At 52.4% G+C, this 17,592-nt stretch overlaps 7 protein-coding genes across 7 annotated transcripts; 3 read left to right on the top strand and 4 right to left on the bottom strand.

Annotated features, from left to right (window-relative positions):
• Positions 1-346: 346 nt before the first annotated feature.
• On the bottom strand, positions 347-2,654 carry INS49_003243 (uncharacterized protein; the record flags this gene model as incomplete). Its single annotated transcript, XM_043164038.1, has 6 exons — positions 347-866; positions 985-1,221; positions 1,360-1,610; positions 1,673-2,193; positions 2,287-2,455; positions 2,535-2,654. The coding sequence occupies 6 exons, from the start codon at positions 2,652-2,654 to the stop codon at positions 347-349; spliced, it is 1,818 nt and encodes a 605-aa protein (XP_043018803.1).
• A 559-nt stretch (positions 2,655-3,213) lies between these two features.
• INS49_003242 (uncharacterized protein) lies at positions 3,214-4,242 on the bottom strand (the record flags this gene model as incomplete). Its single annotated transcript, XM_043164037.1, has 1 exon — positions 3,214-4,242. The coding sequence occupies one exon, from the start codon at positions 4,240-4,242 to the stop codon at positions 3,214-3,216; it is 1,029 nt and encodes a 342-aa protein (XP_043018802.1).
• A 2,773-nt stretch (positions 4,243-7,015) lies between these two features.
• INS49_003241 (uncharacterized protein) lies at positions 7,016-7,321 on the top strand (the record flags this gene model as incomplete). Its single annotated transcript, XM_043164036.1, has 1 exon — positions 7,016-7,321. The coding sequence occupies one exon, from the start codon at positions 7,016-7,018 to the stop codon at positions 7,319-7,321; it is 306 nt and encodes a 101-aa protein (XP_043018801.1).
• A 1,064-nt stretch (positions 7,322-8,385) lies between these two features.
• INS49_003240 (uncharacterized protein) lies at positions 8,386-8,868 on the top strand (the record flags this gene model as incomplete). The annotated part of the gene is made up of 1 exon (XM_043164035.1): positions 8,386-8,868. The coding sequence occupies one exon, from the start codon at positions 8,386-8,388 to the stop codon at positions 8,866-8,868; it is 483 nt and encodes a 160-aa protein (XP_043018800.1).
• Positions 8,869-10,839: 1,971 nt separating this feature from the next.
• Positions 10,840-11,661, bottom strand: INS49_003239 (uncharacterized protein; the record flags this gene model as incomplete). Its single annotated transcript, XM_043164034.1, has 1 exon — positions 10,840-11,661. One exon carries the CDS (start codon positions 11,659-11,661, stop codon positions 10,840-10,842), a length of 822 nt encoding a protein of 273 aa, XP_043018799.1.
• A 1,985-nt stretch (positions 11,662-13,646) lies between these two features.
• INS49_003238 (uncharacterized protein) lies at positions 13,647-14,334 on the top strand (the record flags this gene model as incomplete). Its single annotated transcript, XM_043164033.1, has 4 exons — positions 13,647-13,698; positions 13,792-13,889; positions 13,934-14,250; positions 14,331-14,334. 4 exons carry the CDS (start codon positions 13,647-13,649, stop codon positions 14,332-14,334), a joined length of 471 nt encoding a protein of 156 aa, XP_043018798.1.
• A 1,101-nt stretch (positions 14,335-15,435) lies between these two features.
• On the bottom strand, positions 15,436-16,561 carry INS49_003237 (uncharacterized protein; the record flags this gene model as incomplete). Its single annotated transcript, XM_043164032.1, has 2 exons — positions 15,436-16,001; positions 16,075-16,561. 2 exons carry the CDS (start codon positions 16,559-16,561, stop codon positions 15,436-15,438), a joined length of 1,053 nt encoding a protein of 350 aa, XP_043018797.1.
• Positions 16,562-17,592: the final 1,031 nt, after the last annotated feature.

Below are 17,592 nucleotides of genomic sequence, written 5' to 3'. Positions count from 1 at the left end.
CAATGATGAACGTGGAAAGCGAGGCAAGACCATTTGTCGGCTTGTGGAATGGGTCCGGTTTGACACATCTAGGCCAAGGCTGAAGGCTGGCTACCTTGTGAATAATCGCTCGTATCGAGTTTGGAACGGTCGAAAGCCCCTGGCTTCATGATACCTAGGTAGCTACCTATTCAAGCTCTTTCCGGGTAATCCATCTCCCTAGGTCCGTCCTCTTGACTACCTAGGTAGGTCTTTCTGCAAGCGGGCACGTTCTTGCCCTGAACGCCTTCATCGATTGGTGTACTCGTGTATTTCTCAATTTCCATAACAATACTGTCCGAAATATCGTTTTCAGTCAATCTCACCCTCAAGTATCGAGTGGGCAATAGGCTATGCCGTTAATGAACGTTCCTCCCAGCTCTTCGACGAGCCCGGGATCAGATAGGCCAACAAGCCGAAGGATGGTCAGGTAGTTGCGGGACTTCGATTGGATCGATACTGCTGCTGCTTTGGCCATCTTGTGAGCCCTGAGCATCTTGTGAGCCCTGAGCATCTTGTGAGCCCTGAGCATCTTGTGAGCCCTGGGCATCTTCTGAACCCAGGGCATCTCCTGAACTGACCGTATCTCCTGAACTGAGGGCATCTCTTGAACTGAGGGCATCTCCTGAAGGGAGGGCATATCCTGAAGGGAGTGCATATCCTGAACTGAGGGCATCTCCTGAACTGCGGGTATCTCCTGAACTGAGGGGATATCCTGAACTGAGGGCATCTCCTGAACCCTGGGAATCTCCTGAGCCCTGAGAATCTCCTGAGATATGGACATGCTCTGAAGCCTGAGCATCTTCTGAAGCCTGTGCATCTTCTGAAGCCTGTGCATCTTCTGGAACCTGGGCATGTTGTAAAGCTAGGGCATGCTCTAAAACCCGGGAATCTTCTAAAACCTGGGAATCTTCTAAAGCCTGTGCATATTCTAAAGCTTGGGGATATTCTGGAGCCTGGGCATACTCTGGAGCCTGGGCATTTTCTGAGGCCTCTAGCTGAGCATGTTCTGAATCCGGGATTTCCCCTGGATCCGGGGACGGGAATCTCAATTTGCCGTCCTCGATGACACCTCCCAGAACCTCAATAAGGCTGCGGTCATCAGATGTCCATGTGTATGCTGGATCAGGCAACGAGTAGGCCCCCGACATCGGGACCCAGCCCAACGGTGCGCCGAAGAGTTCATCATCTTCTCCGAGGTTGCTGAACGGATCAGGCTGGTATGGAGCGTCCTAGTCGTCCAGGATCTGATCCAATTCGGGCGTGGTGAACCTTCTCGTCGACAGATAGACAGAACCAGGCTAGAACTCAGTCTGCAGTTGCGGGCGATCCCTTGCATACGCCTCGAGATCGAGGAAGATTGCGTCCGAGTCTGTCTTACCGAGATGTTCCATGCGCTTGACATCTTCGTGCTCCAGCTCCTCCATCTCCTCTACAGGCTCATTCGCGTCTTTGTCGTCCTTGTCCTCTTCGTCTGGCTCCATGGCCTTTTGGATTCCAGACGACTCACCCACAAGGAGGAACTGAGCGTTGAGTACGAGGTGTTTGGGCACTGTTCCCATCCATCGCAGGGAACGAAACTCGTCTAGAATCTGAAGATAGCAGATAGTGTCAGCTCGGATGCGCATGCCAATGAAAGTCGTCGATCTCTTACCTCGTGGGAATATTCCGGGCTCTCGGGCAGTCCAGTATTGCTCGGCGCAGGGTACTGGGGGTTCCTGGTACTGAGTATCCAGCTGCCCTTCTCCTTGAGGCCGATGGTTGTCTGCACCTCTCCCAGCTCGTAAGGGAGGGTAATCATGTAGGCAAGGTGGCTTTCACGTCCGGTCGTGGTCAAAGCATAGACACCCTGGCCGAGCGGGACAGCTGGTGGCGAGTGTCTGACACCAGCCGTCTTGGTGTCGTAGTCATTGGCTGGGAGAAAATCATTTTTCAAGTCGTCAAAGCTCGCGTTGGTCTTCTCCACGAAGGCGATCCAGCGGTCCCGTCCGGTCTTGGGAAGTTTCTTCTTTGGGATGGCGATGAGGCGAGAGTTGCCAGCGTCGCCAATGGGGCCGTCGCCGAGCTTGGCGTCTGTTGGGATAGGGCGGAGAAGGATGAAGGTGCGTGCAATGTCGGAGACCTGCTCTGGGTGGTCGATGCCGACGCGGCCACGGAGGAAGAAATAGATGATGCCTATGATGGGTACATCAGCGCATTGGCTCTCCTGGCGCTCCCATTCGGGCAGCAGTTAGGTAGCCGTAGAGACAATGTTGCGGCGACGCCTACCTTTCTCGAGTATATTGGACGGCGTGGCCCCTTCGCGGCCGTGGGGCTCAACAGCAGTTTCGTGTTGGCTGGAACTCTTGTCGTTGGACTTGGGATCAGCCCCGGGCTCGGGTGGGTTGTCATGTTGCTTTCCCGTCTTGTCGTTGCTGCTAGCCGCTCCGGATCCGCTCTGCTTGTCACTGTTGGCGACGGCAATGGGTCAGCATCGAGATGGTGAGGCGGAGGGCAACTAGGACTTGCCTCGTCACAGTGTCGTCCAAGGTTGTCTGCACCTTGTCGTCCACCTTCTGGGCCTTTGCGGGGCGGGGTTGGGCGTCATCGTCCGGCTTGCGCTTTTCGCCGGTGGTGGCTTCGTTGGAATTGGTCATGGCGGAGATGTGCTGCTGGCGGATGGGAACCGGTGTTGTTAACAAATGAGTGATCTGCTTGTAGACCTGCTGGCTGATTGGAGAGGGAGAGGGAGAGGGAGAGAGTTGCGGCTGTGATGCGTCTTGGAATTGTTGTTTGGTCGGAAGAAGGGCGAATTTGGAGCTCGACACGGTCTGGTCTGGACGTGCAAGTGCAGGTGCAAGTGGTATGAAAGGGCAGGTGCAGGTCGACGCGTCGACGACGTTATTAGCTGCTTTTGTGTGATGTCATTGGATCATCACCATCAACACCTCCAGCCCGCAAGGATCACAATGGTTAGCTCATGCCTATGATCTAGGACACGTTAGGCAGTGCACACACCTAGGCGACTTGGCTGTGGTAGATACGTACCTAGGTACATAGTAACGGGGCTCCCGTAGGACAGTCCAGAAAGACATCAATGTGATCGCGAAAATGAAGTCGGTTCGTCCCTGCTACTTCGTACCTGGGTAGTACGCAGTCGTTGGCCAAGCGCTTGGTGTTGCTGTGAATTTCATTTGGACTATGTCGTGTGTCTGTCTACCTGTCGTCGCCTCTGCATCGTCGACAGATACAGTCAAACCCCCACGTCTTGTTCAACAGCGCACTGCGTTCCTCGCGGAGGATGCCCATGTCATTGCCCAGGTACGAGATGCAGATCTCCTCGCCAGCCGCAATGTCCCTCTTGGCCCGGAACACCCACGTCCTCCCAACCCTCTCCTTGTCCGTGTTCGGGTCACAGTTGTGGTTGAAGTAGGACGCGGAAGGCCACACGCCCCATCCAAAGAACTCGCTCCCCTCGTCGTCCAGCGACCGGATGCCAAAGCTGTTGCGCACCTCGCGGCCCTTGACTGTGCCCAACATCTCTGCGCTCGCGAGCTGGGCGAGCTTCTCTGGGAGTACGAGCGCCAGGAAGTAGTACGACGCAATGTGTCTCTCTAGGTCCGTGGTCGAGCTGTACGGGCGGGCGTCTTCCTCGAGCGCCAGGATGGCCGGCCACTGCTCCGGGTCGATGTGCTGGGCCATGACGGCGTTGAACTGGAACGAGACGACGTCTGCTGAGAACCGACCTGCATCTACCGATGCTGCCACCAGCCTGGCGAGCTCTTTCTTCGATCGGCGCTGCTGTGGTGCGCCACGGAGCAGTCTCACGGACTGCTCGGCCCCCTTCCATTTGCTTTCGATCTCTGACGGGGAAGGTCTTACCGCGCCCTCGAACTCGTCCGTATTTGACCCCGACCTCTTGACCTGTGCCTCGAGCTGGCGCCATGCCTGCAGGCAGTCCAGATCGTGCCGTCCATTCCACCCCGTCTGACAGCGTTCCGAACAGAATGCCACACCGTGATCGGCATCACGGATTGGCAGTTTCCTGCCACGGTCGTACCAAAAGCACTGCCAGCACACCTCGTTTCGGTACTCCCTGAAGAGAACGTGCGCCGAAAGATCGTCAGCGACGTAGACCACCGTCCCCTTGACAATGTCCTGTTCTGCGAAGACGCCTCTACCAGCGCCTGGGGTCTCCTGGATGCTGAAGAGGTGGGACTGTGGTGCCTGTGAAAGGGTGGCCATGCTCCCGAACGGGATGCCGTCACTCGGCCCGGAATCTACGACCCGTGACCTGGCTGGTGTTTTGCAACCGAGATGTAATTCGGGGCAGGGCAGAAAGGGAAGGTGGGCACTGCGCCTCGGATTTTGTCTTTTGGTGTTATTGCATAGTGTTGTCGTGCAGGTCGTGTTGGCCTGGTTGGGGGGTTGGATGAACACAGGTTGACGTGGTGAAGCATTCCGGACCGTACTGAGATGAGAAGCCCGAGACTAAGAAAATTTTCTGTCCGTTTTGGACAAGCGGATCGTGGCGTAATTTGCCTGTTCACCGCTTCCTTATCAAACAACGTGCTTAGCTCTAAATCGAGTCATTGGTCAGCCGTCTTACAGTGTTTGCTGCTCAAGTGACAGGGCAAGTGAAATGTGCGCTGTTTGCTTTCCAAACGGTGCTCAAAACCTTGCACACCTGAACAACACTACACAACAGTACACGGAGATATCCGTGGAGCTTATAAATCGAGCTACCAGTCAAGTGCGTTGCTTGTCGACCACAGACACTGCCCCATTGTGAGTTTTATTTTACTACGCACCCAGGCAGGTCTCCTGAGTTCCTTGGTCAATCGGTCACTGATAATTCATGTCAGGTCATTGTTGCCACTTCCTGCCCAACTATTGCGAACGCATTGAATTCTCCAGAGTGCAACGCTGGTAGGGATCCAAAATTAAAGGTCGCCCAAGTGTAACTTATGTCCTCAAAATTCCAGTGGCTAACAAACCTGGTTGAGGTTGAAAGCTCAATGAATTGAATAACGGCGATGTATGTTGCCTGCTAATTGGAGCCGGGTTCAACCCCAAGCTAATTTACCTATTACTTTTGTTGCTGAGTGTTCTGTATGGGGGTACTCTCAAATAATAGCGTTGGATGCTTAGTCTATTAGGCTAGCTAACGTCTATTCTACGGGAGGGAAGGCCCTTATTTATAGTTATTATCCTCCATACAGTGACAAACGTATGGGGAAAAGGATATCCCGTATTAATAATAGCCTAGATTTCTAGAATATTCCAACAGGTACATGTTGTGGTCTGAAGGCGTTTCCCGTAAGCCCGGCCCCTCCGTCTACGATGGAGAATTTCAGTCGGTACTCATGCGCTCAGGACAGTGGTGAGAATTATGTCAGGCTGCGTGTGAATCCCTAGGGATTATCTACCGCTGTAGTAGTGGTCCTTGCCGTCATGTGAGCCGTGAATATGACTTGCTACAACGGAACTCCAAGTCCCCGCAATTGTGCAGAGTGGTCAGTCAATTGAATGAGGCAAATGATCGATTCGACATCCCGACTAACTACGTTTTAGGAAGCACCATGATTCTATATGTCGATGATACAAGTACTGCTCTCGCAAGTATCACCAAGGTGTTCCCCATTCTGCATTTGATCACGTTATGTTGACCTGGATCGGTTCATCATCAATTGATGCCAGTCCGGATGGACGATTCATGAGCAGTCAGGTGGAATATTACATGACTTCTGCGACCCATACTCGGGGGGATTTCCAGAGGCAAACGAGACTAATCGAAACCAATGCTCCATTGCTCCTGGGGAGAGGATGTATCTTGCAGGCGGGTATCAACGCAAGCATAACGGAGTGATAATAGCGAACAGGCGGCAAACGGCATAATTATGCCAAAGATAAATCTCCAGAGTCTTGTGTATGAGTGAATGCATGTTGCGCTTCGCAAGTATCCATCCAGGTAATTCAGGTCGCGGCAGAGGCGGAAGTGCATGCAAAAAGCATGATAAGCAGAAGTGCCTGGAAAGTTCAAGTTAACAGGCGGAGAATGGTACGGTCCAACTGGATCTTCTGTACACGTGGCATGAGATAGGACAACGCGACATAACATAAGTTACTTGTAACATCCCTTCCTACTAATGATTGGGCCCATATGAGGCAGACATCTTCGGCTTATTTCTTTTCAGCGTAGGAGAGCCCAAACTGCAGTGCACGGCAGGTTCGATGAGAATCAAATGTCATTAAATGTGGATGTCACTCCTGATTCTAGTAGCGAGGGACGTTTGGCTGCTGGCACGGGAATTTCAGATGCAGGAATTGATTGCGTGGTCAGTCCAAACTCACTTAATTGAAGTTTCAGTGGTGCAAAGTCTCAGGTCAGGCACTCCTTCAGACTTCCCTCTGACCTCAATTGCCAGAATGAAGGGAATCGCTCTGCCTTACACGCTAGCGAGGGTGGGATACCATTCCAACGCTTGGTCATTGGGCCTATCGTAACCCCTGACTCTTGCCGGCAACCTTATTCGTCCAGGCAACCTCCACGTCCAGCGTCTAGACTGCTGTGGTAATAGCCGCAACCGACCTAGGACGATCTGGTTGCAGGCGGCTGAGGGTACCTGTATAGCCGCTGCGCATGCACAATTTTACATGTGCCTACTTAGTACCCACGGATCTCTTCTTGTGGATATCGGTTCGAGTTTCGGCGGACGGGGCGAACTTGGTTTCAACGCACCTCCCCGCCCCATTCTGAACTGCACAACGCCCACCTGCTGCACATGCAGCACAGCCCGGCTCCACTTTATCCTGATGGCTGTGCTCGAAAATCCTTGACGTGTCAAGAGGGCCTCAAACTTCTGCCACCTACGTCCCCCCCTACAAATAATCCATCCTCCAGCACTCCAAGAAGACCAATTCATCATTTGCACTCGTTTCTGGGTCAATCTATTCTGAGCATCATCCTCGCACCTCTCACGACACCACACAAACAAACCCCCCCCGTACATTCAAAATGGTCGGACTGATCCCCAACACCCTCTTCCTGGTGGTCATCACCTCGACGCTCCTCGCCGGCCTTCGACGCGGGAGCGGCTTGACCTTCCAGACACAGCAGATCCAGAACGCCACCGGCGCCAAGGCCATCTCTATCTACCTGGCCATCGGCGAGTGGGCATACGAACGTCTCGTGGGCTTTGCGCGCGGCAGCAAGTACTTCAAGTTTGACCCCAACGTCACGGTGGACGGGGTCAAGGGCCAGGTCAACGAGTTCACAGAGGGCATCAAAGCCGCCGCAGAACAGTTCACCAAGACTGAATGATACCGAATCGGCCCGGCGGTGGCTGCAGTACGCTTGGGCGCTCGGACGGGTGCATGGGACCACGCCTACTGGTGTTCGGTGGGAGGTGCCATCTCTGCGCAGGCATGGAAGAGCCAGGGCATTGTGGACGCCCAACTGATGGATTGAGCACTTTGCATTGACCTGGATACCGCCTTTGGACTGGGCATCTAGGGCCGCGGTGGCTGGAGGAGTTCATCATGTGATCCGTCCATGTAGACATGGACACATGGAAGGCGTGAATGGCCATCAGGAGGGGTGGGTTAGGATGGCTGAAGAGTCGGAGGTGACACAGGCATACGTATGCTGTATGTATGCTGAACTTGTTTTGGGGGTAACCGTGAGCTTGGGGTATGTGCTGGAAATAACCAAATGCCGCTCCTCGGGAATCTGACCAAGACGTGATACGCACACACTCTGACCATTCCCCGGCTGACTGAATGCCCTGTACTGCGTACTGCCTAACTGGGCACTGTTGTTCGTGCACGAGCAGTCATGTCAGCTCGCATGCTGCCCGGGAAGAGACGCTGAGGATGACTCGGAATCGTTCTGGTGACTCTCAATGTGCGCTGGTCTTGTACAGACAAGTTCTTATTCGCCCCGACTTGAAGAGTTGCACAGGAATTGTGTGCTCAATGTGACTGGTGTATCTGAACATCGACTATTCCACGACGTTGCTCCGAGTGCCGCTCTGTCGGTGAGCAGCAACGAAATCCGCCAGTAAGCAACCCTGTTCCGGCCGAGCGCCGACTCGGCATCGGCGTTGATCCATTGCTGGCGGCAGGACGGCGTGAGAGTGCCTAGCGATTCGGATTTACACAGCCCTCCGGACGGCTGCTCAGGAAGGAATTATCATTTAAAGGGCGCATTTGTCTTGTCACCAATCGGCCGTACTGGGCAATTTCCATCTTCATCTGTGGGCTGTCATCAAACTCAGCGAGGGGACTCATTGATCGAGTGCGGGCCCACACATCGTCGACAGCTTCATTACCTACATCGCCATCGACTTAATCGCCAGCCAAAGCGCCGTTGGCACAGTCACAATCATGCCCGTACCATCAGCTGCGGGAGATTTGCCGCTTGGCTATCGCTTGGAGCCAACCGTCCCTACCACTACGGAATATCGCAACCTCCGCAAGGTAGCGGGCCTCACTCCCGTCACCGAGGCACAAGCTGCCCGGGTGGCGTCCGGCAGCTGGTATGGCTGCCACATCACCTATCGCAAGAATGGCGATGACCATCCTCGAGCTGTTGCGATGGGTAGAATCATTGGCGATGGCGGATGGTACTTTCACATTGCAGACATGGCAACGCTGCCGGAGCACCAGAGGAAGGGGCTTGGGGGTTTCGTCTTGCACCACTTACTGGCATACATCGAGGATAACAAGCCTGAAGATGGGAATCCATTCATAAATCTGTTTGCGGACCCACCTGGGCGGAGGCTATACGAAAACAACGGATTTGTTGCGGTTGAACGCTTCAATGAGCTCGGAATGGTCCTGCCGCGCAACAGGAAGCTTGAAAATTGACACTTCTTTTCGCGATGCTAAGTTGTTCTTGGCCAATAGAGCCTTGAGTGGCATGGAACAGTCCAATCTACTAGAAGCCGGGTGCGGTTCCCCAAAATCGATACTATACGGCCCTTTGCAAGGCTATGGGGATAGCATTAATTTTGCCTGGCTTTTAGAAAGCCAGCCGGGGGGTTTGTGATTATATTGCTAGCTAGGGGGCTTAAAGGAATTGCACTAGGGATAAGCATAGCTAGGAGCAAACCTAAGGTAATTATAAGGGATGGCTTATAATTATTATAAAGCCTTAAAAGCTATTTTAATTTTTAAGAGAAACCCTTTAAACTCTCTTTTATTATATTTAATTATAAGTATTGAAAAATAAAGGGTTATAAATAAATAAATAAAGTATAAAAAGTTAAAAAATTATAAATAAATAAATAAAATTAAAAAATTAAATGGTTATAAATAAATAAATAAAAAATTAAAAATTAAAGAATAAATTAAGTAAATAAAATATAAAAAGTTAAAGAATTATAAATAAATAAATAAGGTATAAAGAGTTAAAGAATTATAATTAAGTAAATAAAATATAAAGAGTTAAAAGGCTATAAATAAATAAATAAAGCGCAAAAAGCTAAAAAGTAAATTAAGTAAATAAGGTATAAAGAGTTAAAGGGCTGTAAATGGGCAAATAGGGCGCAAAGGGCTAAAGGGCGCACGGCCTCCTTACATTATAAGTATAAAGCAGTACATTAATCAACCAATCCTTGCGTGAAAAACATTTTGCAGATTTACCATACTAAACTCAACCGTAGCCGGGAGCGCCCCTTGCAAGCTTGGGTCACTCCCAGCTACGCTTAACAACCAGGTACTAAGAGGGGCCGCAAGGTCACATGAAAAGTGGCGAGTCAATGCGTTAAACTGGAAATTAGAGCCAAAGTGCCGAGAAAGATGTGCATGAAACAAAATTAAATTAGTCCATGTTGTTAGAAGTTTAAGTATTGTTGGCGGGGGCAGGGAAATACGTGAGAAATGGTACCGCGCTGAATTCCGGCTGGCTATAAAAAGCTAGCTTTTACGCTCATTTTAAACATTCTTAAAGAAATCAACTCTTCTCTTTTCTTATACATTCAGTGCTCTGATCAAGCTTTTCTTATTTTTAAGAATTTTTAAAATACTTGCCTTTTCCCTTCTCTGGCTCCCTTCTATTCCTATCTTTCCTCTCTATCGCGTTAGAGCTCCTCCTTGAGTTGTCCTCAAGAGGGTCTAGCAGAACCTGTCCCCCATTTGTTTGGGTGGCTCGTTTTCAGTATAATGCTCAGTCTTCCAAGTTCCATCAACGCAGGTTACAATAGCTCTGGAACATAGAGGATATAAATGGCCAGTGTATAAACTCGATTGTATTTATAAACAGGATGAGGAGGGGTGAATTTAACGCTTGAATATGAAAATCCAGTGATGAGCTCATCTTTTTAATGGTATCAATCTACGATTTATGAATATTATATAGTTAGGATACGAGTCTCAACCTATTTAATTCACTTTTTTGCGTGAAGGCAGAGTAAAACAGTGGATAGAGCCTTGGCTGGGATTTATGCTACCAGAGTTGAACTTTTCTAAGGGTGTTGAATACAAGTTGGAAGAATGGTCTTCCTTGTCTCTAGCCAGACCACGGAGAATAGCAATGGTGCGTCGCCATAAGGGTTCAAGGTTAAGACGGAACGAGCAGAGATCTTTCAACATAACGAGGGTCATGATCTGGCGTAGGAAAGCAAGTCCATCTATTAGCGCAGAACATCCGCATATAGTATGATATATTAGCTGTACCCAAAGTCAGACATAGTTTGGTTCACATCTCAAATATGATGAGCTTGACGATTGCGTTTCTCTATGCTTGATGACTTGGCTTCATGCTAGGTGTATGAAAACACACGCGGGATAAGACGTTGATTTGCGGGCAAAACGGAAAAGGCGAGGTGCGTATCTACTCTAATCTTTGCTTGGTAACAAGACAGTGTAATTCCTCCAGCCGCCGTTTTTCCTCGCGTGCTCTGTTGCTTCATCATGCTGGTCCAGTGTGAATTCGGCCAGCTCAGATCCACTTTCAAGTCCGATCCTCAGCCGAGCTTGCTCAATCATGCGAATGATCTGTTCCAGGGTTTTCTTGTTGCACATCCATTTCCCTTTGATCTGGATATCCTGCATCCCAACATATGCGTAGGGAACTGACAGGTTTGCGCTCGAGCCACCGCTGAAGACAACCCTGCCTCCACGCTTGAGGACTCGCACTGCCGCTGATAAATAAGGTGCAGGCCCTGCCAGCTCGCCAGGAGTCCAGTCGTTATAGACTTCTGCTCCCGTACCGTTGGGTGTTTGTCGCAAAATAGCGGCAGTGTCGGTCTCCATGTCGCCCGTCATGACAACATAACTCAGTTGCGGTGGGCTTCCCAGTTTTGTCTTCATCGTCTCAAGCTTTACTCCGCTTCGCTCGAGAGCAATGACGTTCGCACCGACTGCCAGCGCGATTTCAACAGCGAGCCCGCCAAAAGCGCCACCGGACGGTCCAACGATGACAGTCTCGGCGACCTTGACATCGGCCGCTTCAATGATAGCGCCAGCGGCGACTGCATAGAACGGGATGGCCGCCAGCATGCTTGTCGAATAGCCGAGCTCGCCACACAGGCGCTTTTCGTCGAGGGGGTAGATGTTCTCCAGGGGCGACTTGTGATAACGTTGCAGGGTCCCGTCCCGCCACTCACCCTGAATCAGCTTCTTTCCCGCATCAAGCTGGCCGCCAATGTGTCCAGACATAATCATGACATCGGGGTTGTCGCGCGCGCGGACAGTAGAGTCAATATAGACCAGGTCACCGGGCTAGACACGCACGGCGTCATTGCCGACTGCGTGAACTCGGCCGATGCCGTTGGGGTTGGGCACACATGGCAGTGGAAAGTTGGGCAGCTTAAGAGTGCCATTATGAACGAGGTGTGCGTAGGCTGGGATGGGAGATGCGAGAACTTGGGTACTTAGTAACGACTGAACCGGTGGTTGCTGATGGGACAGGAAGCGGCACAACTTTGAGAGGCTGGGAAAAGGATTCAATCCAAAGGCCGTGGTTGGTAATTTGGTCTGAGGATGACATTGTGGCGGGATCGTCCAGGAGGATTGCCAGTTTCAGTTTCGTTGAACTTGGTGGTGTGTAAGGTACCTAGTTATAGTCCCAGGGGCTATCCAGGCGTATGTGAAGTCGCAGCCACCATGACCAGCTCGTTATAAACAGCCATGCTGTGGGGCGTTCTACTGCCGTCCATTCAGATCGGTCTGTTAGCACACTCCGAGGTGGGTATTTGAGGATGGAGAAATTAGACCCGTCTAGCTGTGACGAAATGCCATTTGCTGCCGGCCCCTGGCTGTCCTATGTGAGCCCGATTGTCTGTGGCCTAGCTACCTCCTGTGGAGATTGCGGGATGGATACTGAGTGGGTTCATACCACGGCTGACTCCAGTCAGGAATCGCAGCAGGCTCTGCGATGCACTGCCCAAACTCGATCGAAACGGGTTCCCCGAGGTAGACTATCGGATGTTCCAGGACGTGGACGCCATAGCTTGACTCGGCCTCGGAATGGTCCTCTCGGGAACCAAAGACCATCCGTTGCCCACGCCTGATTAATCTCCATCCTTAGGTAGGCTTTGATGTCGTGGAGGCACTGGAACCACACCTCGCCTTTCCTCAGGTGCTCGCACACCAGCTCGTGTGATGCAGGTGTTCGGACGACCTCAAGGACTGCTCTTGATCCGCAGCCGCTGCCGATACATGAAGAAAAACATTATGTCTGCGAGCTGGTCCTGCAATGCCGATGTTGGGTTGCGCCGGAAGTTGTTTGGTTGGTGGGCAGGTGGTGATGTGTTATTGTCCGCACTTAGACCACGATGCCTGCTGCATCTTCTAAGAATGAGGCTCTGCGGATTCGCCAAGAGAGTCGCCGATTGCCCTCATGCCAGTCGGAGTTTTGAAAACTCTATCCAGGAGCAGGCATGTTGCAGCACACCGGGCCGAATGGTTGCGTCTGCACGGAAGTCTCGTCAGCCCGTAAAGCCACAGCTAACCCATGGCGTCTCGGGAGCAGCAGCATGCATGCGATCGGGCAGCCGGGTGTAGAATCAAGCCGAGTGAAGCACAGCAGACACCAGGCTGGTGCGAGGCACCTGAGGCCCCACACACAAAAGCACCCGGCCCACATACCACGTCAAGGTGCCGTGACCCTGGGCCTGGCAGGTCTTGGGATTATATGCACAAGGTAACCCTTCCTATGCTTATTTCTACATAACATATCAAAGAGGTCGAGAGAGGATGCAGTCGGTCAGCGTGCCTGTTGAGTCTTGGGCCGCGTGGCATTTCCGCTCGAGAGCTGTCTTCATCAGCCCAATGCAGCCCAGCCATAAGCCTAGCACATGGCTAATGGCTACACCCGGCAGCAATCATGCTGATTCGGTGCAGATGATGCAATCCGCATTTGGTGCCGCCCGGGAGGGGTGAAGCGTCTCGATTCGCAGCCGTCCACGGTGGTGAGGAGAACATGATTACAAATGCAATGTTTCATAATCAAACCTACGTGTAGATACAACTGAGGTCGTCTTCCGCATATATACGAGACAATTGCGCTCCTCCATCTGCCGGGAGAGCTCATCTGTAAGTCTGCCCGTCTATAAGTATATGTCACAGGCCGCATAACAAACCACAACCATTGCACGTGTCAGAACCCAGGGAGAAGCCAAAAACACCACAGCACCACCATCATGGCGTCCAAGGGGGCAGTGATCAAGCTTTATACCAACCACGGATGCCCATGTAAGTACACCCGTCATTCATTCCTAACGCTTGCCCTTGTCACGCCATCGGACTTTTGGCAGTCGTCCTGATCAAACCACTTGCGAAACCCAGGGGCTCACCGCGCCCACATCACTCTGGCCGAACTTGGCATCCCTTTTGAGGAGGAGATCATCGACCTCAGCACCCCGCGTACCCCCGAGTACCTCAAGGTCAACCCGCGCGGCCTTGTTCCTTCCTGACCTACAACGGCGAGATCCTCACCGAGTCTGCCGTCGTCGCGCAGTTTCTCGCCGACACGTACCCATCCCACCTCCTGCCGGCCTCCACCGACCCCAATGGCGCATTGACTAGGGCTCGCATCGCCTTCTTCGTCGATGCATGGTTCACCAAGGTCAACAGCTTCTGGTTCAAGGCGCTCTTCGCCAAGACGGCCGAAGAGGCCAACGAGAGCGCAGAGGAGCTCGTCAAGGGCATCACCAAGGAGATTGAGCCTTTGTTGAAGGATGCTGGGCCTTTCTTCGGAGGGAGCAAGAAGCTGACCTTCGCCGAGGCAGGTCGCATTCCCAGCAGGTATTATTTCGAAAGCCATACTGACCGCGCTCCAGGTGTTGACCGGCCCGTTCGTTTTGCGCATCAAGACTTACGCCAAGGTGAGTCGGCCCTCCACGAATTCCAAGGCGTAGGGTTTTGACGTCGCAAATCTGCTAATCCGTCCGAAGCATGGCTTACTTCCATCCAGCGTGGCCAAAGATTTGCAGGAGAAAACGCCAAATTTCCATAAGTGGTCAGAGGCAGTGACTGCTTCACCTAGCGTGACAGGGATATTCAATGAGGCCGAAAACGTGGCTAAGACCAAGGACAGACTTGCAAAGGCCAGGGCTTAGTTTTGTCGGCTCTGTGGAGTGAGCGACCCCGCGTTCAGCGAGCTACGAATTTTGGAATTGATCATTGGTGAAGTACAATGCAATCCTCATCAAGCTGGAATTTGTATGCGTTCTTCGGTATACTGTGAAGCCGTGCTATGTCAACGTACTGGCTCGGTAGATGTTGGAAGTGGTATTCCATTAGAGTGATAGGTGATTCTGGCAGAAACGCCTCGCTTATATCCTCCTGTAACGTCGTAGTCGTGCTGCTTGCTGCAGTAATCAGCACTTTCGATGATGCTGTGTCCCAGGTCTATTTAGTGCTCATAAGTGTTCAATTCGCCCAAGTTTATCCGGAAGCTTGACTCTGGTCCAAACGTTGAACACCGACAAGAGCAAATCATGATTGCTCAAGCTTGGACCCAGCGTTGGATAAGCCTCGGAAATTGGAGTATCACGAGTGCAAGGCGTGCTAAGGTTTAGTGCAGAAAATGACAAGTAAAGTAAAAGAGGCAATGGTAATAAAGAGCAGCATTGGGGAGTTGTGATGATCACCAAGGCAACGCCCAGCAAAGAGGCGGAGTGAGAAGACTAAACCGAGGCAGGTGCGGTAAAAATTTGAATTCGCTTATCATTCTCCACCTACACTACACGTAGGATTTTTTTCTCTTTTTTCTAACAACAAGAAATTCAAATGGTATCCGCTAGAAAAAAGAAAGTGAAACCCCAAGGAACAGCGTTCTGACAATACCATGTGGTAGTCCAATCTCAGATACATGGAAGGCACCGGTCCTTCCTGACACTGCTCCAGTTTGCTTTGAAAGTCTGGAATAAGTTGGTAGAGCAACAGCAAGAACTCGGCTGGTGGCCAGGTCTTGGCCGTATGAGGATTCTAACCCTTCAAGTGGCGGCCCCCGTTGCGGTGCGAGTCCATGGAATACTTTTCGTCCTTGGCGCCCCTACGCCTATAGCGGCCGGCTCCCGTGCTGCGCCGTCGGTGGGCTGCGACGGTCTCATAAACCCAGTTGAAGGTGGCAAGGGTCATGAGCGCAAAGGCAGCCCAGGTGAGGGCCTCGAATTTGTTGCCAATTTGCACTTCAAGGCCTATTTCATCGCCACCCCTCTTCTGGATCTCCTCCTTGGCCTTCTTCACGCCGACGGTCGTCAACAGGCTGCCAACCAGGAGGAACAGCATTGCCAGAGCCGCGATGAGAAAGTTCGCAAGAGGAATTCTCCGACCTCCCGAGGGGATGATAAACAGGGCAGCAGCCGCCCCGAGTACGGCAAGTCCAGAGAATGCGACGCCAAGGATGTACATGATGGCAAGGGCCTGGAACAATTTGGGCAGGTCATCTAGCTTGTCCTGGAGTTCATCTGTGATGCCAAGGTCGGACAGGCTTATGTTGAATGGCCCGACGGAGAGTTCCTTGTCCAGCATCGCAGAAATGTTCATGTACGCTGCAGGAGAAGTTAGCCACTTCGCGTCAAACCACCCGCACACAAGATGCGTCGAGGCTCGGGAGAAGCTCACAAAAGTCCATGGGAGTGGTGCAGTTGGTGATGTTCTGCCAGGCGTTGCTGGCGGTGGCATTCGGCGCATAGTTGCCCTCGCACATGTTCATGACGTGGAGGCTGTAGAACTGCTCGATCCCAAGCTCGTCGGCCAGCTTGTCGGCGACGTCGTTGCCGATGTCATCCAGTATGCTGGCGGCCTCGCTCTCGAGGGAGCCGGCAATGGCAGTTGCAGAGGCCTTGACAGAACTAAAGAAACCACCGATACCACCACCATCATCCGTGGACGTGGGCGTGGGCGTGGCTGTAGCCGACGTCGACGAGGCATCATCATCATCGCCGCTGACCATGTTTGTGATGAAGTCATGGCCGAGGGTGGATGTGTTGAAGAGCACGATGTGGTACTCTTCCAACGTGCCCGGTTCCTTGCCTGCGAGCAGGGCCACCAGGGCGAGGGCGAAGGCCGCCATGGAGAAGATGAGCGGCAAGCCGACCGAGAACTTCATCGTGACGGCGGAACAAGCTGGCTGGCTGGTGGACGACTGGGCAAGGGGGGAGGGGTCTTTTCAGCGCCTGAACGGCGGCTGCTGTTATGTGGTCTAATCTGGCAAGAAGGAAAATGAGACGTGAAGGACAAGTTCACATCGAACACAAGATGATTACGGGAGGATATCGCAAGTTGAGGGCCGAACCAAAGTGAGGCAGCCGATCGGAGTGCTGGATATATGTATCCAGAGCATTTACTTATGCATACTAACACGGAGTGCAGTAGCTCGGGTGGTGGATCACTGAATCTAGGCATGGCCCAGACAGGCCTGGCTGTGCAGCACAAAGTCTAATAATGTCTAATCATGCTGTTGACCGCACACACTTGTGTGCCGACCTGGCCAAGACCTCGTAACACAGCACCCCAGGGGGGGGGGCAGTGCCAAGGATGGGAGGTCGACGCTGGCGTCACCGAGGGGACTCTAGGGGTGCATTCCAGCGGTGGACAGGGCCACAAAGGGAGACATGTCTGCCCTGGCAGTCAGGGAAGCCAGGGTTTGAGACCATGGGTCCATTGGGCGCTGGCGATTTTTGTCTCGAAACGGGATGTGGTGTGGTGATGGTGTGTTGTCCCATTACGTCGTTTGGGTAAGCTGTATCATGGTGGGCGGGAAAAGTTGGCCTTGGTTGGCTGGGAGCAAGTTTTGCTGAGTACCCAGCTGTGAGTGAGAATTAGTGTACGTAGTATGAGTGTGTGTTCCTCTGGAAGAGTCATGCGAGGACGGGACATGGACGCGTTGAGTCTTGGGCCCTCATCCCCGTCGGTGGGATACATAGGGGACATGGGTGCAGGGGTGGCACAATTTGGCCAATGACTGGGCACACATCCCCTGCGGATGTGCGTCATCGCCAGGGCGCGAGGTGCGATCCTACGATGTACACCGCGTCGGGGGCAGGGAAGCGTAGCAAGAATTCAAGCCTCTGGCCCTGAGAAAGGAAAGGCTCGGAAGGTCCCTTGTCAGTGTATCCGAATGAGTGTGAGAGTGTGTGG

This window comes from Diaporthe citri (assembly GCF_014595645.1).
Source record: "Diaporthe citri strain NFHF-8-4 chromosome Unknown scaffold_10, whole genome shotgun sequence".
Taxonomy (NCBI): Eukaryota; Fungi; Ascomycota; class Sordariomycetes; order Diaporthales; family Diaporthaceae; genus Diaporthe; species Diaporthe citri.
The sequence above is the reverse complement of the archived record's forward strand: the minus strand, read 5'-3'. Positions and strand labels throughout refer to the sequence as shown.